Raw genomic sequence first — 26,409 nt, 5'->3', positions numbered from 1 at the left:
AGAAGCATAAAAGTACAAACTTATTTCACATTCTTCAAACATTTCTCCCCTACCAACTGTTCTATGACCGCACCATCAGCCAATCAAATCCCCCCCCTGGCCTCCATAAAGGGGGGGGGGAGGGGGGGCAGCGTTTCTACGGCGATACACGCCCCATGCCAAAGATCCCAGAACCTTCTCCGGGAGGGTTCGAGACATTCCTGCTCTGAGCAGCGCTGGCGTCGTCGCACAGCGAAGCAGAGAGGGTCCGCCGGAACCCACACAGAAATCAATATCAGGACAACGCCTGGAGATGCCACAGAGAGCCCATTAGGCCCCGCTCGTCTGGTCCCCCGGGGCCATCCTGTACGCGCCCGTTTGTCTCTCCCGGCCCTCAGTAAAAGCTCCTCGTCCCTCTGCTGTTACAACACTGTACATCTAGCGCTCCGTTGATGAGAACAAGAGCCCCCCTCCCTACAGGGGCAGGAAGTTGCTTTGTTCCTCTTTGAGGTAACCATGACAACGGGCTTTAATGGAGATGGCCGCATGCCTCCTTGTAATGTTCAGCACTGCAAGTTCTAATCTAATCACGCGACCCCTCCTTTCTGCTCGGAGAATGGATTCAGTGCAGAGGATCAATTATCGCTCTCTGCTGTCAGGAGGGAATGCTTTCACCGCTGGGCCTATCGTGCTGCAGCGTCTCCTGGAATTGCACGTGCAAGGACGGACGTTCGAAAGTGCACGTACACACACACACACACACACACACACACACACACACACACGACTGCAGCCTTTTCCCATTCTGCTCAGTTTTCCCTCCTTTCAGAGTTCCTTTCCTCGGTTTGCGTTGAAAAGCCACCGGATCCCAGCCATAAACCTCCCCAGGATCCACTTAGAAGGTTCAGCTCCTTTCAGAAGGTGATGCAATCCGTGGGGGCTGGCTCTGACCAGACCCACCCCGGTATAATCACTAACCCTGACCTTTGAAGCAGGTGTCAGGCATTCTGTTGGACGAAACCTTTTGGCCCACGCCGATGGCAGACTGCCTTTTCAACCAAGACTAGACCCAGGCAACCAGAACCTGCTGGTCTCTGTGTCTCATCTCTGGCCATCATTTTAGATCTCATCCATTTTGTTCAGGCCACGGTGCTAACCTTCATATTGAAGCACCAGTCGTTCCCTTACAAAGAACTGCGGTAACTGTTGTAACCCTCTTTAAAAGTGATTATGAGCTAACACACAGAGCCTCCTGCCAAGGCTCTGCTGTGCATCCGAGGCCAGCGAAAAGTTCTGACATGCACCTTCTCTTCTCTTCTGCATAATCATCTTCACTTTGCTTGCCCTCCCTCCCTCTCACCTTCCCCTCTCTCTCTCCCATCCTCTACCTCTCCCTCCCATCCCCTCTCTCTCTCCCATCCTCTACCTCTCCCTCCCCCTCCCTACCTCTCTCCCTCACCCTCTCCCCCATCCTCTCTCTCTCTCTCTCTCTCTCCCTCCCTCTCTCTCTCTCATTACCTCCACCTCCCTCCCTCACTCTCTCCCCCCATCTCTCCCTCCCTCCCTCCCTCCCCTCCCTCCCTCCCTCCCTCCCAGAGCTCCATAAGGGGGGAGACGGACAAGTGAACCAAACTGGAATTCGGAGCAGGGCACAGAGTGCTTCCCCACCCGGCAGGCCTAGCCAGCTACAGCTGCCCTACTTTCACTTTCCCTTCCGCAGATCATTCAGCCAGAGAGGATACTAAAGAGAGGGAGATGGGGGGGGGGTAGACTCTAAGAAAGATGTCAACGAAGGACCACAACTTATGAGACTGAGCCGCCGCCGGGGAGGAGGAGAGGATTAGAGAGAGAGGGGTAAAAACCCAGGGAGTCAGATTGAGACATTCCCTGGAACATCTGCGTCAACCTAATTACCCCCGCCCCAGTGTGTGAGACGATGGGCGCCCCGGCACCACACATAGCCCCCTCCCTGTGACTCCTGAACCAACACAGCACCGGGACTGATGAGCTTGTGTCCCTGCGCCACGGTGTGCAGCTGTGTGTGCGCACGTTTGCATGTGTGAGGGCGCGCGCCTCGTAGATCGAAAACAAACACAGCTAAGACCCAATCTCTACTGCTTGGTATTTTTTGTGTTTCTTTGGTAATATTCCCTCTGGCATTATCCTGTATTACTTCAATGTTCAACCTTCTCATACGCCTAATATTGATCTCTGCATATAAACCACAGTGCCCCTTAATAACTCCCTCTGCACACACAATCCTTTTCTCTCCTCGCTTCAACTTTGCGTTTCGTGAAAATTACCTATTTAGACCTCACCCACATCTTCAGTGTGTGGTCTACCAGTCTCTCGTGAGGCAGGGGATGTGCTAATTTCACAGCAGGGATGGCGAGCCCCCCCTCCCTCAGCACTTTTCCTCTGCTGTAATTTGATTGGTTGGACGGCAGCCAATCGGCTCCCCAGGCGAGGACGCCTCCCAACTATTTACATCAGAGACGGCGTGCTGATGAGGCAGTGATTGGGGAAGGGCGGGGCCTGCTTTCTGCTTCCATACGCAGGGGAAATCATTCGGATCTGCTGCAGATAAAGCACCGTTCAGAGACGTTGATCGGGTAGAGCTCGTACCATTAAGGCCCCGTCCTAACCAAAGCGACCGGGGTTCGATTCCTGCCCGTGGGCCTTTGCTGCAGGTCTTCCCCTCTCTTTCCCGTCTTGCTCAACAATGAAAGGTAAAAAAAGACGCCTCTTAAATCTGGACTGGACTTCGTCGAACCTCAATGAGCGCCCAGTGTACCCAGTGTAACTGAAGCTACACCAGACAGCAGACGTGGTTTACCAGACCTGCTCAAGGACGTCAATGAGGCGAATGTGTAGAAGACGAGCTTGCGGTGCTCACTGACGTGCCCTTTAGTGTGCTAGAGCAGGGGTTCTCAACCTGTGGTGGACAAACCACTGGTGGAACCCGAGGCCACTGAAAGATGAATTTGCTGTAATAGTTGGTATTATGGCTTGTTGATCCATTCCATCTGATGTTTTCCCATTGTGATGTTTTGTCTCCCTTTATGTTTGCTAAATAAACACAATGGAGCATACACAGCATTGCTGACCTTTTCTTTCCACCGTTTAACTCGTAGTCATAATCGTGTTCAAAACGGTTGGAAAATAACGGTATATTAAACGTTTATGTGCATTTACGTGATTATTACCGTTTACATACGAGGCGGTCTGCGAAAGGTCTTGATGCTACACCTGATTATAGAGGTTGGTGACCGGTGAGGGTGAGAGAGGAGCCTTTAGGGCGAGTGGACGAGAGGAAGGGTGGACGGAGAGACGAGGAGCCACGGCGTGGGATGGCCCCGGATGACCCGGCAGTAAGCAAATGAAACGGGCTCACATGGCAGTAACGTATGGCGCGCTGCACGCAGGGGGGGGGGAGCCAGCGAGGGCGAGAGATCGAGATGGGCATCGAGAGGGATGGATAGAAAAAGAGAGGGGGAGAGAGAGAGAGAGAGAGAGAAAGAGAGGGACAGGCAAACATAAAAGCAGCACTTACCTCCTTGTTTACTGCGGTCGAGATAGATGGAGACCCTTCTGGCCAGACCTGGGATTAAGAAGCAAACGGAGGAAGGGAAGAGGAGAGGAGAGGGGGGGCACAGATCAGCGAGAGGAGGAGGGGAGGAGAGAGGGAGGGTGGAGAGGAAGAGGGGATAGGCAGGTCAGAAGCACGTCAGCCCAAGCCAGTAAACTGTTAGCACGGCCTAACCTGTTGGCCAGCACGCCCACAAACACACACCAAAGGATGCACACACGTGGAAACGCACACACGAGGCGGCGGCGGCGGTGGCGGCGGCGGCGGCGGTCGGCCCAGCATGGGGCCTTCCCACTAACGGACATTAATCAGAGAGGGATCAGACATCAAGAGCTTCACCCCGGGACGGAGCCTGGAGTAGGGTACGAGGGCCAGGGGGCTCCCCGATGTGGCTTAATTGGATGACGGGGTGTTAATGTTTATGCGTTGACTCGTTACGCGTGTCGAGTAAATACCTGTGCCTAAATAATATGTTTGCTTATGATAAAACACGCCTTTTATGTCGAGCGCAAACGGCGAAAAAAAAATAAGTTAACGCGCGCTTTGGCCAGCCGACACAAAATGGAGGAGGGTTGTTTATGGAAGAGGATCCGTTCTGTTCAGGGGCCGTGGGGGGATGCTGGCTGCCCTGGTGAAGCACTCTTATGTAGGGGGGGGGGGGGGGCAGCAGTATCACACTGACATGAGGGGGGGGGGGGACTACAGGGGCCTGGGACGGCTCGATGAGGAGGACAAGCTGGATCTGACACATGGCACTTGAGACACGGCAGGGGACTTGAAGGAGAGAAGGAGGGAGGGGTGTGTGTGTGTGTGTGTGTGTGTGTGTGTGTGTGTGTGTGTGTGTGTGTGTGTGTGTTTGTGTGTATGTGTGTGTGTGTATATATATGTGTGTGTATATTATGTGTTTGTGATGTGTGTGTGTTATGTGTTTGTTATGCTAGTATATGAGTGTGATACATTATGTGTTACGTGTGTGTATTTGTTATGCGTGATGTTTTTATGCGTGTGCCCTTGTCACACGTCTCTGGCAGCGGCTGCATAACAACCGAATGCACCACCAAGCCCTCTCCGCTGTGAAACTCTCCGATGTATAGATGACCTGATTCAGCTGAGGTGCTCCGAGAGGAGGTACCGTGTGCTTTCCATAACGCCATCTCTGCTGCTCGTCGTTTCACCGTGCCGCACGAGTCGCTATCGCACAGCCTACGTTACTGTGGTCAAAGCCAAGGGAATTTAGTCCAGCACTTTGGACTCGTTTACAGAAAGGCCAATGTTTACATGCAGTGTTTTCCCCAGGAAATGTCTTAGTCAAGGTGGTCGAGGATGTATTTATGCATCGGTAGTCGAGGCGGGGCCCTATTGTTGTTGAGGCGGCCGCCTTAACCATACAGTGCTGGGGGAAACACTGACATGCTATGTAAGCAGGCTACAAGTACCACAGAGGACGTCAATCTAAGGGTGGACTCAAGTGTTTCTTCCTTCCCTGATTCTAGGTGTGAATCGGGCACGATGATCTCAGCATGGACCGCCCTCCCTCCATACCGAGAGAAGCAGGTGAAGCTTTTAGCTGGACCCAGATAAGGCTTAGCAATTATAATATTATAATTCATGAGTTCATGAGCTAATTAAGCAGTTTTTATCACTCCATTCCAACTGTGACGGATGCTTAAAAATGAGGTCAACTTTAAATACATTTTGAATGATGTTATGATTCTACTTTCGTCTTATGACCCCAATCTTTGGTTTTTTAATATCCACGCAGCCTAAAGCGAGCAAAAATACTTCAAAATAATCTATTTTGATGGTAGCCAGGACAGAAGAGGTTCCCAACAGACCAACGGTTTGTATTCAGGGCGGTTTCTGATTCGTCACCGAACGTTCCATGAGTGCCGACCGTTGGGGTCTCCATGGCGATAGGTCATTTAATAATCGGATCCGGGACCTGAATCAAAATAAATCACTGCCGGCTTGATTTTCCTAACGCACAACGTATGCGTGGCCATCATCATGGTGGCCCTTTTCTCAGCGATCACGCCGTTTTGTTCCAACAAAGTCACGAAATTATGCTTCTTAATGTTGTCCGCAAGGTGCTTACGGACCGCTTAAGAACGCTGCTTGGTCCGTGTATCAACTAGAACGACGGGCGAATAACCATGTAGTATCAATGTAGCGCCACCCTACAGGGCGAGTTGTCGCATGACAATGTAAAGGTCCTGGCACTTAATGTACAAACTTATCGTATGTTTGTACACCCTGGCACCTTAAAATAGTACTCCACATTGCGTAGCTATCTTGTTGCATACGGGGAATGAGTTAACTTAGCAACTGTTAGTGCTTGGCACTAGCAATTGTACCGACTGTATGACAGCATCAATTGAGGTTTCTCTTTCTTCTGAAAAATGTACTTGTATTTAAGGCTCTGCTGTATGCCCTAAATGTAAATGTAAATGTAATGAATAAGACAGTCCAACCAATGCCGATGAGGACATTGTTAAACGTCTAAACACCCTGTGGTAACACACTCTGTTCCATGGATACGGTCTGCCCATACTCAAGTCTCTGATTCTCCCAGTTCCGACAGAAGTTCTGCCTACTGCGGTGCCGACCTACTGAGCTGGCAGGCTGACCGGATCGGGGGCTGGCAGCCACACTAGACTTCATTAGCTGTCCAAACATCCAGCTGGGTTAAAACCGGGCCGAGCGAGCGACAGAGAGAGAGAGAGAGAGAGAGAGAGACAGAGGAGAGAGACAGAGAGACAGAGAGACAGAGAGACAGAGAGAGAGAGAGAGAGAGAGAGAGAGAGAGACACAGAGAGAGAGACGGCGACAGAGAAGGGCCGTGCTGTGTGTGTCTCTCTCTCTGGGTGTCAGAGTGAGAGTGCTACGGCTTCGACAGCCGTGCTTGTTAAGTGTGTCACCTCCCCGCAGGTCCTTCTAGAGAACCGGCCTGGTAACAATCGTGACACACACACGAAACACAGTGGCTTGTTCCAACCCCTGCACAGCCAGACACCTGCCCTGTCCACGCAACGCCTCTCTCCCTAGTTAGGAGCTCATTCCCTCCCATTAGCCTAATGTGTGTCAGTCTATACGAGGACCGACCGAGCGTCGTGGTGGAGACCTGTCCACCCACAGGCAGTGTGTGTGTGTGTGTGTGTGTGTGTGTGTGGGTGTGTCAGTGTGTGTGTGGGTGTGTCAGTGTGTGTCTCAGCGTGTGTGTGTGTCAGTGTTTGTGTGTCAGTGTGTGTGTGTGTCTCAGCATGCGTGTGTGTGTGTGTGTGTGTGTCAGTGAGTGTGTGTCAGTGTGTGTGTGTGTCAGTGTGTGTGTCTCAGCGTGTGTGTGTGTGTGTGTGTGTCTCAGCGTGTGTGTGTGTGTGTATGTCAGTGAGTGTGTGTCAGTGTGTGTGTGTCAGTGTATGTGTCTCAGCGTGTGTATGTGTGTGTGTGTGTGTGTGTGTGTCAGTGACAGTGCTTCAGTGTGTGTGCGTCAGTGTTTGTGTCAATGTGTGTGTGCGTGCGTGCGTGTGTGTGTGTGTCAGTGTGTGTGTGATGCTAATTGGCAAAGTTGTGCTGAGCGCGTCCTACCTAACATTCTCCAACACAGAGACAACACGTGGTAAGTAGGTATTAATAATGCTGCGTCTCCCACCCTGCGATGTGGCATTTCAGATGAATTAACCCCGGACAGCAACGAGCCGCTCAAACAACGCTCAAACTACTGTCACATATCACACAACTCAGTGACCTAGAAGCAGAAGGGGGGGGGGGAAGAGAGAGAGAGAGAGAGAGAGAGACAGACGGAAAGAGAGAGACGGAAGGAGAGACAGAGACGGAAAGAGAGAGACGGAAGGAGAGACAGAGACGGAAAGAGAGAGACGGAAGGAGAGACAGAGACGGAAAGAGAGAGACGGAAGGAGAGACAGAGACGGAGAGAGAGAGAGCGCGCGAGAGAGAGACAGAGACGGAGAGAGAGAGAGAGAGCGCGCGAGAGAGACAGAGACGGAGAGAGAGAGACGGAGAGAGAGAGAGAGAGAGAGAGAGAGAGAGAGAGAGAGAGAGAGAGAGAGAGAGAGAGAGAGAGAGAGAGAGAGAGAGAGAGAGAGAGAGAGAGAGAGAGAGATCCTAGTAGAAAAGGGAGAAAGTTGACAGCAGTGTGCGGCAGCGGCTGAGTGACAAACGAGGTGTGAGTGGGAGCCAGCGGTCAGAGAGTACACCGCTGTTCTCTATGAATAATACTTTCTCCACCCGGTCTGACTCCGTCTCAGTGTGCGCACCGAGCAGGGCGTCTGTAACCCCAGGTGGCCGCTGGTTCACTGCCTGCAGACAAACGTTACAGAACCAGACGTAGAACCGGACGGGACGCCATTGGTGCCATATCGGGCCAGACTTCGTGCCCAATCTGGCAACCCTGGCTCAAGCATGCTGCAGAGAGATGCTACAAACAGGGTTGCCAGATTGGGCCCAATTTCCCGCGCAATCTGGCAACCCTGGCTGCAGCATGCTGCAGAGAGATGCTACAGCCAGGGTTGCCAGATTAGGCCAGATTTCCCAGAAAACAGGGTTGCCAGATTGGGCGGGAAATCAGGCCCAATCTGGCAACACCGCCAGACCACCAAGTGGTCGGACCCATGCAGCCGGACCCCTACCAGGGTGGACCACACCGGCACGGAGGAACAGGACCATCATGGACGGGACGGGACGGTGGGGAGAGAGGGGGGGGAGGGTGCAGGGAAGGCAGGGGGCGGGCGGAGTAGCTACAGGAAGGGGGGCCTTACTGTGTGTGCTGGAGGTCTGGCCTCGGGTGGTGGGCAGCATGTCAGACAGGCCCTGCCACGCCGTCACCATCTCCGGGTTCCTCTGGTCCGCAAAGTTCTTCCAGATCCGCAGCGCGCCGTCGTCTGGAGGGGGGGGGGGGGGAGAGGGAGAGGGTGAGAGGGAGAGAGGGAGACGGGAGAGAGACGGGAGAGAGACGGGAGAGAGAGAGAGAGAGAGAGAGAGAGAGAGAGAGAGAGACAGAGAGAGAGAGAGAGAGAGAGAGATGGAATTGGAATGATAAGTACAACTAGATTGTAGCTCATATACGTTTACTTGGTTTCCAATCATTTTTTCACAGAAACATTTCAAGTCAAACGGCCATGAATGCACACATGTAAAAACACACGAAGGCATGTACCCCTATGTGGACCCATAGGCGTTTAGCATTGAAATGTGTACAGGTCACACAAACACAATCTATTCCGTCTCCTCATAGTAGCATTCTCGCTACATGGTAGAAGGGAAAAGCCTGACTCAATATTCGGCGGCACAAAGCCAATTAAAATCTGTAATAGCATGATGTATAACCCGATACGTCTCATTACACCGCGCTGACCATGGGCCGATGGAAACGGAGCCATTGTCACGTGAGAGAACGTGTAATTGGTTAATTATTCATGCATGTAGCGTATACAAACTAATGTTGCGTGCATGTTTGTAATGCCTGTTTGCGCTGGCTGATAAATGGACCTGCTGGAGTGCAATACCTGCAGGTTTCGGTGTGTGTGTCAGCACGGGGTCTAGTTTGACTCGTGACTCGTTAGGTGTTTGTAGGTTAAATGAATGTCATGGTTGAGCGCCCCGAAAGTGAGGTGACTATTGACCTCAAATAAATGAAGGAACGAACAAAGTAATTGCGACGCATGATATTATCGTTCTATTAACACTATTTTGCGCCACTGATATGATAACATAATGGCATATTCAACAAAGAACACCCTTTAAAAGAGCGATGTACTAATACTTCTTAATAACATTTAGAGATTGGAATGGAATGTATTTATTCTCTTTATAAATATCCTCTCAGACGTTACAACTTTGTGGCTGGACTTCCATGGTTGTGGTGGTGGGGGGGGTAACCTATTAAACACCTTTTAGCCTCGTTATTTTCCCTTGTCGTGTCTGCTGTGTGGAGGGGCTGCCTGATCCGCCACACAGGGAGCAGACGGGAGGACAGACGCAGTGTGACTCACTGATACGACGGTGACATTCATTCTAAAAGGTCCTTTTATAACGGCCATGGAATGGAGAAACTACTCGGAAAAAGTGAGAAAAACTGAAAGATCTGACGGTTGGGTAAAGAAACCGATCGATTTAATCCTCAACCTCATGTCGCCGGGAAAGACGAGTTTATGCTCTGCCCTTCCACAAACCTAGCATATGTATTTAGATTTTTCAATTCTAATGGAGTTTCACCATTTTAAATTCCATACTTAAAATAGTGTAGAGAATTGCATTTGCGAAGGAGGGGGATTATGCTAAGTGGGTGTCATTATTTAAAAGATCCACGTCTTTGGAAACGTTCGAGCAGGAGCAGTTTGTGTGTGTGTGTGTGTGAGAAGGTGTTTGCATGTACGTGCGCGCGTGTGTGCGCAAGGGCGTATGTGCGTGCGCGCCCCACCTGTGGCAGTGAGCAGCAGGGAGCAGTCGTGCCCGTTCAGGTACTCCATGGCCGTGATGCGCGTGTAGCGCGGGTTGCCGTTGTAGAAGTAGTCCAGCCGCTCGCCCTTCTCCCAGTCCCAGAAGCTGGACAGACAGGGGACAGATAGAGAGCCGGGGTTAGCCTCCAGACGGCCGGACGGACAGACGGACAGGGTTGATGCGAGGGGGGGGGGGGGCTGTCTCAGGCTGACCAGATGCTATCCTTGTCGGCCACGGCGATGCAGGCGTTGTAGGGGTGGAACTTGACCACCGACGGGACCCCAGGGTTGCGGTTGATGAAGATCTGGTCGTCGAGACGAGAGATGCCTGTGGGAAGAGGATGGAAACGGAGTTGGACTACAACCCCCACAATGCAACAGGGATTCTTGGTGTTTTTAATGTTCTGGAGCAGCTGTGTGTTTTATGTAATACATTGCCATTAGTGTGTGTGTCTTTATGCAACACATTGCCATTAGAGTGTGTGTGTGTGTGTGTGTGTGTGTGTGTGTGTGTGTGTGTGTGTGTGTGTGTGTGTGTGTGTGTGTGTGTGTTACATTATTCAGCCTGATTATAGTGAAACAGCTGTTATAATCTATCAGATGATGCTTTAGGAACAAAGATGGCCGATGTATGCAGTCATCGCCTGTGAATGATGAGGCCGACTGATATTTATAATGTACACAGCGCTGGGGGAAAATGTACATGATCGCAAGGGACTTCATTCTAATGTGACAAACTAAACATATTTTGGGAGAGTGCTCCCATTGGAGCGGTGGAACTGAATTTCAATAGGCATTACTGGTAATAATGTTTGACAACATACATAGTCATAGTTAGCGGCTTTAAGATATAGGATTTAAACCGGGTGGGGATTCATGAAGCCAAAGTATCATGCTGTTTATTTTGAGACAACCATGTGCACTTTGCTAATGACCGATGCCCAGGGGGAAAGTGAATAAGAGCAACGAGGGTGTGGATCAGAGTGGTGCAGCAGAAAAATACGATTTCGCTGGTGTCCGGGGTGCATGTTAATGCAATGTGCAAAGTGGGCCGCATTCCAATGGGTAACGAGGGCCTTTCCTCGGCATCATGTTGACGCTGCGCTGCGTTCTTTGCCTCGTGTCAATAAGGGAGCCTTTAAAAACTGTTTTTTTTCAAACCCGAGCGTTTTGAAAAACTATGACGACACATCGGAGTAGGAAGCCGTTGTACGCAGACTCGCGGTTTACTTCTGTGGATTTCTGTATAATTGAGCAGAAAAGTGACAGCACCCCCTACTGGCCGCACATTACACCATTTTAAATCGTGCGGACAAGGACAGTTCTGAAAACGTTGTTTGGATCCAAACCTTTGATCCAAACAACTGTCGCATAAAATACCTCAGGAAAGTTCCACAGAAGTACATCCGTTAATGGCAGGCCTGCTACACCGGCACGCCCAACGGAACGTGCGGGGGGCACAAGTTTACTTTCCCAAGTCCCGTTCCGTTTTAAATATTCATTTCAATTAACGCGACGCCTTATGTGGTCAGACGAGGCCTCGGCGGCCCCAGGCGAGGACGTTGGAACGCAGTGACGCGGCGCACCTCGTTAATGTCACCCTAACGAGGGCGCTAAATGTCAGCCGCACGCTAACAAACGATTAGCATTAGGTGGCTCAGCGTATTGCTAGGGCTACTGTAGAAGGGGGCGCTGCGGCTGTGTCTGTGATAAGGGCAATGGATGATATATCCACACGTTTTTAATAAAAGAACAGGAGCAAGGGTGGTTTAGAAGTTGGATTTGTTAGGATTCCCAGGAGGGTAAAGTTTAAATCGCTGCAATTATCGGCTACAATTTTTCTGTTTTTACAACGGTTAGTTCCGACCGAGTAATTTGATAGGAGGAGAGGTATGGAAAGGGCTGACAGACAGTCACAGCACTGGGACGTGTAACTGTATCTGTATCGCTCCACTGTACAGGCGATCCTAATAAGGGTTTATTAGCCCGTACTAAAGATCATCAGATGAGTCATCGGACTCACACATGCCAGCAGAGCAGCTCTCGACAGACTCGTACACCACTTGTCGCACAATAGATGGAAACACACAGATGAAAACGTGTATTATACAAAGTACCTGGCCTGCGGTGTAGAACCGTGTTGACCTACTCCACCAAGTAGCACGCTAGTGTGCAAGGCAAATGTCTACGTGTTGCCTGGCAACAGTCCAGTCCCAGGCAGTTGCGAAACTAGTTGTGTTGGGGGGGCGGGAGCCTGATGAATTATTAATAAACATACAAATCCTTATGTTTATTACCGCTAACTTATAAATCCCGCTTGTAATGCTTTTGCGTCGACGCCACATCAGAGCCCGCGGCCGTGCTTCTCATGGGACCGCGTCTTCGAAACGTACAGCCGCATCACCCGTAGAACCGTCAACCTCTGCTCTAGTATGGCCTGCTTGTGTGTGACGCTACGCTGCGGTGCGTTTGACTGGGGGTGTGATGCATTATGGCCCGTGGTGTTCTCCACTCCCGGTTCCCCCCGGTAATGCTTGGGGCTTATTTGCACATAGATAAGATGAGGAGGGCTCTGGCCCTTCCACTACACCCTCCCTCCCTCACCTTCCTGCCTGCTTACCGCTGTACCACCGTCACCATCAGCGCCCTGGGGGCAACACACACACACACACACACACACACACACACACACACACACACACACACACACACACACACACACACACACACACACACCACCAGCAAAAGCGCATCAGCATAAACAAACATCCACATGTGCACACACACACACAAACGTGCACCAGCGCACAAACACGCAAGTGCACACACAGAAACACACACACACACACACACCGGCCCGCCCTTTCATCAGCACCCCCGACGTGTGGCTCTCCCGGGGGGGGGGGGGAGCTGAACTGGTGGAGATTTGAGTAATGAAGTCATTGAGAGCCGTAAGTGTACCAGAAGAGAGGAAGAGGAGGAGGAGGAGGAGGAGGAGGTGGGGGAGAGGGGGGGAGGAGGAGGAGGAAGGGGTGGGGGAGGAGGAGGAGGAGGTGGGGGAGAGGGGGGAGGAGGAGGAGGAGGAGGAAGGGGTGGGGGAGAGGGGGGGGGGGAGGAGGAGGGGGTGGGGGAAGTAGGAGGAGGAGGGGGAAGAGGAAGGGGAGGAGGAGGAGGAGGAGGAGAAGGAATAGGAAGGGGAGGAGGGAGGAGGAGGAGGAATAGGAAGGGGAGGAGGGAGGAGGAGGAGGAATAGGAAGGGGAGGAGGAAGGGGTGGGGGAGGAGGAGGAGGAGGAGGAGGAGGAGGAGGAAGGGATGGGGGAGAGGGGGGAGGAGGAGGAGGAGGAGGATGGGGGAGAGGGGGGAGGAGGAGGAGGAGGAGGAAGAGGAGGGGGGAGGAGGAGGAAGAGGAGAAGGAGGAAGGGATGGGGGAAAGGGGGGAGGAGGAGGAGGGGGAGGAGGAAGGGGTAGGGGTGCGGATGGAGGAGAGGGGGGAGGAGGAGGAGGAAGGGATGGGGGAGAGGGGGGAGGAGGAGGAGGAGGAAGGGGTGGGGGTGCGGATGGGGGGGGGTCGGTAAGGCACATGTACGCCAGTGGTCCTCCGCTCTGACGTCAACGGGGCTGTGCGGCGCAGGGGTTCTCTTTTGTGCGCGTGCGTGCGTGCGTGTGTGCGTGCGTGTGCGCTTGCAGGGGATGCCAGTGACGCATGGAGGTTAGCGATTCTGTTTCAGGAAGTTCCCTCCTCAGTCGCTCTGTCTGGGAGCCCACCGGCACGGCGGCTCTTTGATGCACGCGAGGGAGGGAGGGGGAGAGGGGGAGAGGGGGGGAGAGAAGGGGGAGGGAGGGAGGGGGAGAGGGGGAGAGGGGGGGAGAGAAGGGGGAGGGAGGGAGGGAGGGGGAGAGGGGGGGAGGGAGGGAGGTAGGGAGGGAGGAGGGAGAGGGGGAGAGGGGGGGAGGGAGGGAGGTAGGGAGGGAGGAGGGGGGAGCGAGTGAGGGAGGAAGGGAGGGAGGGGGGAAGGGAGGGAGGGGGGAAGGGAGGGAGGGGGGAGGGAGGGAGGGAGGTAGTGAGGGAGGGAGGGAGGGAGTGAGGGAGGGAGTGAGGGAGGGAGGGAGGGAGGGAGTGAGGGAGGTAGTGAGGGAGGGAGGGAGGGAGGGAGGGAGGGAGGGAGTGAGGGAGGGAGTGAGGGAGGGAGGGAGGGAGGGAGGGAGGGAGGGAGGGAGGGAGTGTGGGTTTTATATGGGGGAAAGTTCCGGTCCCATCATCTTCACACACATGGTCAGACGTTCTCTCTCCAACACATGAATATGAATATGTAATCTGAATGCTGGCGTCAAAGTCTCTGTATTCGTCTGGAGCCTCCACCGCCCGTTCACCCTCTCCCTTACGTACACACATCCATTCTCCCCAGCGTTCCCACGGTGCTTATGAGTCCCCTGCTGTTTTTCTGTATTATGTTAAACTTGTTTCTTTGTTTTGCCATATTCCTCCCTGTAGATTAGATTAACGTACAAAAACAAAGCACGCGTTGATCACCTCATGAAGCTCCTGTGGTTTTAAAGTCCTAATGGAGAATCAATTGAGCTCCTTGGTGGCAATAATCTCATCTCCTATTATATTATATATCGGTGTGGTTGTGTGTGCGTGGTTATGCGTGTGTGTGAGTGCATGTGTGTGTGTTTGGGTCTGCGTGTGTGCGTGCGTGTCAATCTGTTTGTGTGTGGTTGTGTGTTCATGTGTGTGTCTGCATTTGTGCGGGACCTCGGTTTGAGTGTCTGTGTGTCGTGTTTTTATCTGTATATGTGTCTGTGTGTGTGTGTTTTTGCGTGGATGTGTGTGCATGCTTTGTGGTTATGTGTGTGTGTCTGGCCGTGTGTGTGCATGGTTCTTGTGTGTGTGTGTCTCTCTGTGTCTGTGTGTGTGTGTGTGTGTCTCTCTGTCTCTGTGTGTGTGTCTCTGTGTGTGTGTGTGTGTGTCTCTCTCTCTCTCTGTGTGTCTCTGTGTGTGTGTGTGTGTGTGTGTGTGTGTCTCGATCTGTGTGTGTGTGTCTCTGTGTGTGTCTCTCTGTGTGTGTGTGTGTGTGTGTGTGTGTGTGTGTGTGTGTGTGTCTCTGTGTCTCTCTCTGTGTGTGTTAGGGCTGTCAACGAATATTCGAAGTTCGAATATTCGTTCGAAATGTATCCAAAAACGCGAATTCGAACGTGAAAATTAATATTCGAATGTGAAAAAACACTCCCGCGGTACAAGCACCTCAATCTGCTTTGTGAATGAGCCTCTGTCTGTTCGCGATGTCCCTCATAATATTCGAATGTGAAAAAACACTCCCGCGGTACAAGTGTAACAGACTAGTATTGTGAAGAGCGAATGTATTTTATCCCCTCGGGGTTTCCGTACTTGGATATAGGTATTCCAGCTCGGCTATGCCATTCAATAAGCATCCGAAGTAGAGCTCAGGGAGCTAGTAGTCTGGCTGGTGAAAGCTGCTATAACGCAATGTTCTCGGCAAAGTCCGAGACAGCTTTTTTTTCATGAATCCGAACGGTGCGTAGTGCTGGCCCTTTCGCTGGCATGGTGGAAGACGTAGGCGACATGCATTTTTTTCTTTATCGATTTTAATAGGCCTTCTCGATAAATGGTAAGCAAAGCAAGGAACGTTACCACTAGCATACTTTGTAACATTCAGAAGCGGGCGTCTTCTTCAGATTACTATAGTTTGCGCGCTTGTAGGTGTGGTGGTGAAATGCAAGCGATACAAAGTTGTGGCTTTTCATGATTAGGCCTACACGTTACTGGGCTGTTTATAGGATATATATATATCCCACTAATTTGAACCATGGTTTTGTCGCATTATTGACATATTGACGGCAACTGCGTAAAATAGGCAACCAGATATTCGAATAGTTCGAATTCGTGATTTTTTTCCAAACGAACATTCGAATGTCATTTTTGAGCAATTTTGACAGCCCTAGTGTGTGTGTGTGTCTCTCTGTGTCTGTGTGTGTGTGTGTCTCTCTGAGTCTGTGTCTCTCTGTGTGTGTGTGTGTGTGTGTGTGTGTGTCTCTCTGTGTCTGTGTGCGTCTCTCTGTGTCTGTGTCTGAGTGTGTGTGTCTCTCTGTGTGTGTGTGCGTGTCTGTGTGTGTGTGTGTCTCTCTGTGTCTGTGTGTGTGTCTCTGTGTGTGTGCGTCTCTCTGTGTGCGTTACCTCGCTGTGTGATGCGGTGGCTCCGCCTCCTCACGCGGGCGTTCCTCAGGAACCTCCACTGCCTCTCCATCCGCACCTGGCTCTCCAGGTCGAGCTCCTCCGGGACCTGGGGGCGGGCGAGGCCCACGGACATGAGGAGAGAGAGGGAGGGAGGGAGGGGGAGAGGGAGAGAGGGAGAGAGGGAGAGAGGGAGAGAGAGAGAACAATCAATGAACATCAAAGCGACCACATGGAGTACACTCTCTGGAGTCTTTGATGGAGTCATGACAACGCGACGGTGACCCTTCCGTTTTCACATCACAAGGGCCCCCCACGAAGCCGACCCCCCCCCTCCGAATAAATAAGAAGAGGTTCAGAACAGATATTAAACTATTAACTGTTCTGAACCTCTATCTGAATGGATCAAGCTGAGGGTGTGGATCTGTGTGAACTGCGTGTAAACATGCCGTTCTTGTCGGGTGAAATACTTTAACAGCAGCGCCCACGATATTGTTTTCCTAATAAGAGAGATGATGCACTCTTTATTGTGTTTTTCTTCACAGAGGTCCAATAACTGCTGACTTTAACAGGTTGGGTGGCAGAATTTGAAAATCTCCGAAAAAAACGGATCAAAATTCCAGTGATAATTCGAGAGGGAAAGCTTGAATATCCCCAACTCTGCACTTTGACATACCATTCACACCTCCTGCTGTGTCACAGAACCGTCAAATCACCAAACCCCATATATTAACTTTCACTCTTCCTGCAGAAAACCCCGGCAATTTATACAACTCGCCTTTTTCTGAAGAATCATCCGTATCTCTCAGTCTTCGTCGACTTTCCTTTTATTTATTTAAACCTCTCTCACTCCCCCGTTGCTCCCTTGCTCAAGGGCGAAGACCCTTCTTAGGGGTAATTAGTGTTTATCAATAGTGGAGCAACCCCTGGTGAATCATAGGAGCAGCCCTGTTTGTCTGCATCCGACTGTGATGCACACCGACAGGGGGGGGGGGTTCCCGGGATAACTACGGGAGTGATTGGTGATGAAGCATAGCTCAATCCTCAGCTCTGAAATTCGAGCTGTGAAAATATACGCAGAATGTTTCAGAGCTAAAATAAATGTGAATGAATAAATGATGCGCGGGCATGTTGGAGGAGGAGGAGGAGGAGGAGGAGGAGGAGAGGGGGGCGAAAGGTAGAGAGAGAGGGGTAGAGAGGTAGAGAGGTAGAGAGAGTTTCATGTGTCTATTCATAAAGGCTTCCATCGGCTTCCAGTGAGATACTGATGGGGGATTCAGGGTGTTTATAGGGAGCGAGTGTGTAAGCCATTCACCATGGGAAGATCACACACTCCCTGAAGCAGTCTCTTGGCTTCCTGAATCCTTGACCTTGGTTTATTATGCCATCTCCCTCGCAACGGTACTGCCCCTTTCGAAATGTTTTCCAAAGTAGAATTTTGTTTGCTTTATAAAACATTTACCGTATTATGAAGGGTATTTATTTGATATGAAAGAAAAAAAAACTAGCGGAATGCAGAAAGCATCTGCAAAAACATTCTGCAAGATATTGGTCGGAATGACGTTCAATACCTCCGGATCGACGAGCCGGGACTTTAGACGTTTCTTCCAGGCGAGGAAGCCAATCGGCAGCTTTTGATCTCACAGGGAGACATGGAGAGCGTTCAAACTCCGCGGAGACGCGGGCCGAGCGCGGCACCTCTCCAGTTATATTATGTTGTTTCAATGGCCCACGGCGAGCCCCACTCCTGGAGGAATTTATTCAGCAGACGGAAGAGGTCGATCGAGTCGGCCGCGCTCGTCTGGAGGCCGGAGGAAGCCGCTGCTGTTGGCCTCGAGGCTGGGGTCCTGCCCCCCCTGTCAGCTGCTATGATCGATTATGATGGGGCCCTGAGAAATAGGGGGCTACGTTTCAGTGCTTGTTGATCTACATCAACAAGCACACAAGCACACAAACACACACACACACACACACCTCAACTCAACCGATTGCACTGCCTTCACTGACACTGACACACACAGCCATTAAAGCGTGTGGATGCAAGTGGCTAACACATGCATATCCCTATCTGACACAAGCCCACACAGAGGCATAAGAGTATCACAACACATGTTCCTCGGAGTACAACAAAAACATCCATACAAAGGTGGAGTTGCGTGGAAACATCCACACAAAGGTGGTACGTACACGGTTCATCCACTTGTGAATGCATACTTACATTTTAAGTTTAGGGCATTTAGCAGACACTTGTATTAATGACTTAGGACGGTTCACACACACATTCACACACCGACGGAGGTGTCGACCATGTAGGGCGACAGCCAGCTCATCAGGAGCAGTTAGGGTGAGGTGTCTTGCTCCGTGACACCTCCACACTCGGTTACGAGGAGCCGGGGATCAAACTAGCAACCTTCCGTTCCGTTGGTAATCAAATCGGGTATCGGTTCCACACATTAACCTCCCCAGCACTTTTTAGATCCCTTGTGTGCGTTCCACAAGGAATGCGATGAATCGAGACGCCTATCAAAGTACAGAGTGAAAACACTCGCTCGCCAATCTCCTTTTCAAACGCCCCGGAGTGGTCGATCAATCAGGGGCGTCGCCGGTGTGTGGACGTGGACATGCAGGCTCTCTCCCCCTGCTGCTGACGCTGCGAGGCTAACCTGCGCCTCGCCGCTGAGGTGTGTTGCTCACGCATGCTCCTCTAATGCACTTTTATGGGACCACTCGACATTTTTTCAGCAACTCAGCAAAAAAGAGGCGCTTGCCGCCATCCTCTTTGTCTACCCGTGTGTTTTTCTGATGGTTATCATCGCTCCCGTGCGGTCGAAGTCGACCCCACCTCAACATCGTACCGTCATGGCTTTTTGAGCAATTCACCTCTTTCAACGCAGGGGGATCGAATTCCGTTTTCTCCTGTCAACAAGATAACTCGACTTGTGGGGAAACATTGAGATAACTGTTGCATCGTCATGGAAACAGCGGTTAACAGGCTTGATGTGAATGACGGAACACACAACGTGATTGGGCCTCGTTACGTCATGTTGTTAAATTCCCCCACAAACCCGTGTGTGTTACAAAACATGAATGAACCGGTCAGAGCAGTCAGTCAGTCAGACAGTCAGTCAGAGAGATCAGGGACGAGGAAGGAAGGCAGGGCTGTACCTTCATGACTGGCTGGGCGAAGTATTTGGCGCTCCAGTCACACAGGCCTGTTTGGAGAGCAGTGATGTAGTGCTTGTGGCCCGCATCATCCCCGTCATCAGCCTACACACACACACACACACACACACACACAGAAAGACACACACACACACACACACACAGAAAGACATACACACGCACAGAGACACACACGCACACACAAAGACACATGTACACACACACACACACACACACACAGACAGACACACACACACACATGCACACAAACAGTAAATAAAGATTAAAAGTTCTTCTGCAGTACTTTACGAGTGTTGAGCTGGTCAATGATTTCATCGACCAACCCCCTGCTGATGTAAATGGAATCCATAATGACCATCATAGAGATTATGAAAAATATATTATTTTGGGGGGTAAAAACTTTTTAAGGATAATTGGCAAAAATAAGCAGTATTCCATCCATGTGCTGAACTTGAGTAGTAAGAGTTAAGGGGACGGAAGAGGGAATATAACAGGAGGCTTCGAGGCAATAAAGGTGGACCATTGATTTCTCCTTTATTAGACAGTGACTCATTTACATCTCCGGGCGTAGAGCCCACATGATCACTTTGGCTACACCTGGTACGTGAACACTCACTCACATGTTCTCTCACACACACACACACACACACACGCGGCAGGACACTTTCACACAGACACACATCTCGGCACACATGCACAAACTCATGCTCTCTCTCTCTCTAATCTCCTGGTACATGCACTCACTCGCATGTCACACACTCACCCTCTCAAACACACACCTGTTTACCCATGCAAACTCAAGCTCGCTCCTTTTCTCTCACACACACACACACACACACACATTCAAGCCCCCCCCCTCACACACACACACACACACACACACACACACACACACACACAGCCAAGCCCCCCCCCCTCCCCCCACACACACACACACAAACATGCACACAGTCAAGTTCTCACATATAGACAACCCTGAAGGACGGAGACAGACAGACAGACAGACAGACAGACAGACAGACCTACAGACAGACAGACAGACGGGCGGTCTCGGCGTACCTGTTCAGGCCCCTTATCAAACATCTTGCGGGTGCGGGGGAACTGGTGCGAGTGCGGGGCCTGGCCCCCCAGGGTGGGGGTGTAGGGGGGCCGGGCAGCGGTGGGGGGCTCCCTGGTGGGGGGCTTGGGGACCTCGTTGGTCAGGCTGGAGCTGGTGGGGCTGGGCATGGGAGGGGAGCCACTGCAGCTACAGGGAGGGGGCAGCCAATCAGCACTCAGCATCCCGACATAAGCCCCTCCCACATAAGAATGAAGTCACATGTTTCGCTTTCTGGTGAAAGTTTCTGCGCTCACACAAGACACACTTTCCACCTTTTTAGCATAATTCCGCTGTTCACACGGCACTGGCAACACTGTTAAAAGTCCTCTGATGTCATTTCATGGAAAATATGTGTTCTTTTTGCGCTGGAATCAATGCAGTTTGAAATCAATATCTGTCCGATTTGCTGATTTTACGAATCCTTTCATTAAACCTGTGTCACTATCCTGAACCGCAGAGCTGCCCGGACTGTGTACGACAACCTTGACGTTGTAAATGTTTTGATAATGTGTTGACCATGGCTGTATAATAAATAACGGTGTTTACACTGCAAAGCTGGAGCGTAATAAATGTCTTGAGAACTTTGCGTTTGCCAGCACGTCCTACGCACGCTTGTGCCGTTAATGTTAGGGTATTGTTTACATATAAAGGCGAGCCAGAATTTTAACGGTATTGTTTTAACGGTAATTTTAACGGCTACATGACCGGCACGGTCTGTACATGTGAAAGGGGCTATACAATCACACAATCTTAACAGGCTTTTGACACCATCCGGCATGCACATTTCATGACCGTAAGTGGTGGGAAGTTCTGAAAATCAAAGGAAAGGATTTCAACCATGCAGTAAATCCCTCAGTCGTCGTTGTTCGCACTCACAAAATAATAATAATACACAATTCTCTGTGCGAAAAACCGTCCAACAACAATAGCATAAAAAGCGAATATTGATGAAGCTACGAGCTGAAATTCAATAGCAAAAAAACAAGTGTGTGTGTGTGTTCGTGTGTGTGTGTGCGTGTGCATCCAATATTTCACGCTAACAGAAGGGCACACAAAAAAGGACTACATAATACATACGCTTTGGGGTGTATTGTGTATTGGCCATGTATTTTTTAGTACATCGATCTGTGTGTGTGTGTCAATGTGTGTCAGTGTCTGTGTGTGTGTGTCTATGTATTGCCGCTTTTCCACTGCATGGTACCAGCTCGACACGACTCGACTCAGCTCGCATTTTTTGCGTTTCCACCGCGAAAACATGGTATCTGGTACCTGAAGTGGCTGCTTTTTCTAGTACCGCCTCGCTCTAGGTTCCAAGCGGCTGAGCCGATGCAAAAAGGTGACGTCGGCAGACGGCCGGCCACTGATTGGCCAGAGAGTGTGACGAAGTCACGAGAGCGACATGGCAACCATGCTGGTAACAGCCATAGCAGCGCCGCAGCCAACATATTCCACTTCTTCAACATGCCAGCTAATAATATGAACACGAATACCATCGCATCGATGTTCTCCATTGTTGTTATGTGGGTTCTGTCCATGTGTGGGTTACGTAGGTGTTGTTTGCGTCGCGTACAAAAATACGTCACGGCCCTTTCACGCAGCCGACCCCGCCCACGTCCCGGAGGTACTATTTGCGGTGGAAAAGGACCCGCGCTGCTACCGTGTCGAGTCGTGTCGTGTCGTGTCGTGTCGAGTCGAGCTACATGTGCGGTGGAAAAGCGGCATAAGTCTGTGTGTTTGTGTGTGTGTTCATGTGTGAGTGTTTGTGTGTGCGTGTGTCTGTGTGTGTGCGTCTCTCACCTGGCCTGGTGGATGTGAGTACCCTTACTGGTGGGGCTGGCCGGAGCTGATTGCGTTAACGAGCCCGAGTCAAGGATCCTCTGCGGCCGGGCGTTCACCGTAGCCTGGGGGGTGGGGGGTGGGACGGGGGGGGACGGGGGACGGGGTGGGGGGAGGGACGGAGGGGAGGGAGGGGAGGGGCATCAAAACGAATGGCTTGAACTCAGCGGCAACTCGACAAACAATCACGAGGAGAAATTGGGCAAACAGCAGAGATTGATTTGCAAAGGGTGGAAGAGATGAAGAGAGGAGTGCGGGGAAGTGAGACATAAGGGGCGGCGGGGGGGCGGTGGAGCTGTTAGAGAACCAGGGAGCGGAATTCAAATGAAGACTCCGCCAGAGACACACCGACTGGGAGTCGTCGAGGAGATGAACCGGGAAAGGGGGGCGGGGGGGGGGGGGGAAAGCGCAAATCTGGGATACCCGCGTGATAGCAGCCGGCTGTCACCCGTGAGTCGTTTCCCAAAGTTTGACTTCAATTCCCCGTAACTTCTCTGCTTATTGACTGAAAAGGGCGATATTGCCTCCGCAGAGAGCCGTCTAATAGGGTCTCCCTGGGGGGGGGGGTAAAGCTAATCAGGAGGATAGAGGCAAAGCACTGGCTGATGAATAGCGGAGTTGTTTACCAAAGCCAGCCGTGGATCGGGAACCGGCAGGCATTGTAAATCCGGTTAACACCAGTAAACATATTCTACTCGCCGAGATTTGTCTTTGATTGGATTTCTATGCTAATGACCAAATCATCCGCTCTGTGTGTGTGTGTGGGTGTGTGTGTGTGTCTGTGTGTGTGTGTGTGTGTGTCTGTGTGTGTGTGTGTGTCTCTGTGAGTGTCTGCGCACACCGACTGTCTGTGCCGTCTAACAAACTCACCGGGCACATAATGAAACCGAGGACATGTGCGGTACCAAAATGTGTGTTTCCACCGTACGCAGAGCTTTCTACGGGGTTCGGCAGAGAGGGGCGACGGATGAATAGGTCTAAAGAGGAGGCTAGGGACAGCGAGTTGTCCCCAAATCTAGAGAAAAACGTCAGGGAGGGAGGGGAGGCCTGGTGCCCATCAGAAAACTCATCTATGGACAGATGCGATGACGGAGGAGACACCCTGGAGCCTCGACTCGTCCGCGGTTCAGTCTCAAAGCACAGGGCTGAGGCACGCTGTAATTATACGACGTGAAACATGAAAGAACCGCCGTTGATGAGCACGGAAGACTTTCGATGGCTTAACTTTGACTAGAGCCAGGGCGGTCTGAAAAGGCGTGCGGGCGTAATACATCACGGTCATGGATTATTCATCCGCTTTCAGCAGCAGCAGCAGCAGCAACAAACAAACTCTCATCAACCCCAGAGTCCTCGCACTCCCAACCTAGCAGACTCGGAAGCCTTGGGTGTCTGCTGTAAGCTTAACCCCCGCCCAGATGGGGTGGAGACGACTCCCACGTCCCCACTGTTAAGGAGGGCGAAAATCAGCCGGGAACATACAGTCGCTAGCCATTTGCTTTAGGTTCCTCTACGCTGGTTTAATTATTGACGAGCCATCTAGAATGTTCCGCTGCCGCTCGTGAAAAGTGCTGAGCAGCATTGCTGATGAACACTGATCAGCCTGGAAGGGGGTTCGAAATGGGGAGAGGGGATTGGCCAGGGAGTTATATAGGCATATGGGAGGAGGATGATGATGGGGGGGGGAGACAGAGAGAGAGAGAGAGCAAGCGAGAGAGAGAGAGAGAGCGAGAGAGCGAGAGAGAGAGAGAGAGAGAGAGAGACTGACTAGAAGGCGGAGGGGTGGTTATGGTGATATGTTTCTGCTGTGGTCCATCGCAGAGATTTCGACGACTCAGGGAAATGGAGAAGTGAGACATGGGACGGCTTGGCTAAGAGTGGATCACAGTCGTTAAAGAGGAGACTAATGGAACCAGTGAGAAATAGCCCCACTATCGTGCACCGGCAGAGGCCCAAATTGTGCGCCTCGAAACCGGTTTCAACCACTTGTGACCGGTGTTTTAATTATGCTAAATCTGGGCCCTGCGCTATAACTCACCCAAATGTAAATCTGTTTATCAAAGTGTGCTGGCATTACTGCAAATGAGGCCGACGGCGGCCAAGCACGGATAATAACCGGGGTAGCAGGAGACGGCAGACTTCAATAATTCAGAAAGGTGTCAGCGGTTCAGTCGAGTAAGAAACAAAGAGCCATTAGCTCTGTCGGACGGGCGTTCGAAAAACGGCGGTTCAATACTAATCAGACACGTGTAAACATAAAAATTAATACTAATTTATGTGCGGATTTCCCATTTGGGTTTGTTTGGACACAGTGGCTGCGTTCCTCTTAAGAGTTGTGTCTCGGATCCACAAGGCAAACGTGTTAATTGTGTTACGTTAAGCTTCGTAACCACGTCCAAAAGAAGAAAACGAGTCTCCCCCTGAATATTAACTCGGGGCTGGGAGACCGAGACATGTGGGTGGCTGTTTTGACGCTTTGATGTGTTTTTGACGAGCGGGAGAAGGATAAACACAGGTAAACAGAGGAGTGTGGAGCTGCCTGGGTCCCCGTGCGTCTCGGTGACTGAGGGCCTCGCCCCTGACTTACTGCTGGGCTGACAGCACTGCCAGTCACGCAACCCATGAATCTCGCTCTCTGTGCACTCTCTGGACCAGTGTCAAGGCCGGCCAGGCAGAAGCGGTCGGCGCATTAAGCTCTGGACGCTCTGCGCTCACCCATGTTCAGAGGAATCAGGCCACGCATCAGCATGCGATAAATAACCAGGCAGATTTAACGCTCTCTCGTTTCTGTTTAGTCAGCCTTACGTGTTCGTTACGCGCCTCGCTCACATCAAGCGTTTTCAGGCGGCTGGATGCCCGTGGGAGCGGCAAGGCGTAATAACGCGTTTGAAAGGACGACTGAAATGCATTCATCTGTAGTGCGTTAGCAGAGGATATGGTAATATTTACACTTAGTTTCAAGTGGAAAGAACCCCGCATAAAACGGTGATGCCTGCTGCACACTGATCAGCGTTACGCCGTGTTACCCCTCCGCGTGTGTACTTAACAACGACCAAGTGGCAAGCGGGGTACGGCGGATAATACAACGGTTCAAAAATGCATGAAAAACACTCCATCTCTCGCTAGTCACCGACTGACAAACAAGTAAATGTCAACGAACAAGAAAAAAAAAAACGACGAGGCGCGACAACATTCCCGTCACGTTGCCGGCGCGTTGCGAGGGCTCCCGTGTGAGACGGGAACCTGTGGATCCTCACGCTCCCACCGGGACTCCCTGGGCGCTCCGCGGTGGAGGACGACGGTGGGAGGAGGCGGCTGGCTCTCTGGGCCACTCCGGGGGGGGGGGGGACTCGATGGGCGGCGGCGGCGGCGGCAGCGGCAGCCACAGACGGGGGAGGACTCGGCCGAGCGGTTTCCGGCGGTGCGGGAGGACGGTCGGTCTACCGCGGCTGCACTGTCATACATCACATCCTGCCGTGTGGGGTTTTATTGCCATTCTGGTGGGAGGCTGATCGATGAGACGGGCTGCCTGGGGGGGGGGGGGGGGGGGGTGTTGTGGTGTCTGGGAGAGGAAATACAAGGAGATATTCCTCATGGTTGAAGGGGGGTATGGTGCTTGTGTTTACCGTGGCCTTTTAACTTAAAGCACCTCCTTCTCCTCCTTTGGCAGGGCCGACAGCCTGGGAGAAAGAGGGGCGTGAGAGGCAGTCAGCGGCCCCTTCACTGCGTTCTCTCAACGGTGATGGGTTTTTTCGAAGAAGGAAGATCTTTACAGTTTGTTCAACAAATTATACAGTGCCGGCCAAACCCCGAAACACATTATGATCAGTGTCAGACTAATGAATCAAACAATCGGGAGGGGGAAGCGGTCAGAAAACGATTCCACTCACAGATCGCCGTCAGGCCATTCCATCGACAGAATCTAAAGAGCTTTGATGAAAGCAGGGTGCCTTTCCCAAGTCTGTCTCTTCCAGATGGTCCATAGGGCCAAGACGCGATGTTCAATCCTTCACCCGCGGGCTCTTGCAGGATACCTCAACCACCAGCCCGAACCTTCTACACGATTGACTCTAGTCT

General features: G+C 51.6%; 1 protein-coding gene across 2 annotated transcripts in view; it reads right to left on the bottom strand.

Moving 5' to 3' along the window:
• The window catches only part of rptor (regulatory associated protein of MTOR, complex 1), a 149,205-nt gene that overhangs the window by 11,602 nt on the left and 111,194 nt on the right, over positions 1-26,409 (bottom strand). Inside the window, exons 23-30 of one of the 2 annotated variants that reach the window (XM_030352783.1) lie at positions 22,297-22,400; positions 20,460-20,646; positions 19,383-19,484; positions 16,221-16,326; positions 10,237-10,351; positions 10,005-10,129; positions 8,344-8,466; positions 3,533-3,580 (exon numbers count right to left, since the gene is read on the bottom strand). In XM_030352783.1, the coding sequence (XP_030208643.1) occupies positions 3,533-3,580; positions 8,344-8,466; positions 10,005-10,129; positions 10,237-10,351; positions 16,221-16,326; positions 19,383-19,484; positions 20,460-20,646; positions 22,297-22,400 (910 nt within the window). The remainder of the gene's footprint in view (positions 1-3,532; positions 3,581-8,343; positions 8,467-10,004; positions 10,130-10,236; positions 10,352-16,220; positions 16,327-19,382; positions 19,485-20,459; positions 20,647-22,296; positions 22,401-26,409) is intronic. The other variant, XM_030352785.1, reaches the window with a different exon arrangement.

Source organism: Gadus morhua, chromosome 3, assembly GCF_902167405.1.
Source record: "Gadus morhua chromosome 3, gadMor3.0, whole genome shotgun sequence".
In the NCBI taxonomy this organism is placed as follows: Eukaryota; Metazoa; Chordata; class Actinopteri; order Gadiformes; family Gadidae; genus Gadus; species Gadus morhua.
This window is presented reverse-complemented; position numbering and strand designations above follow the sequence as displayed.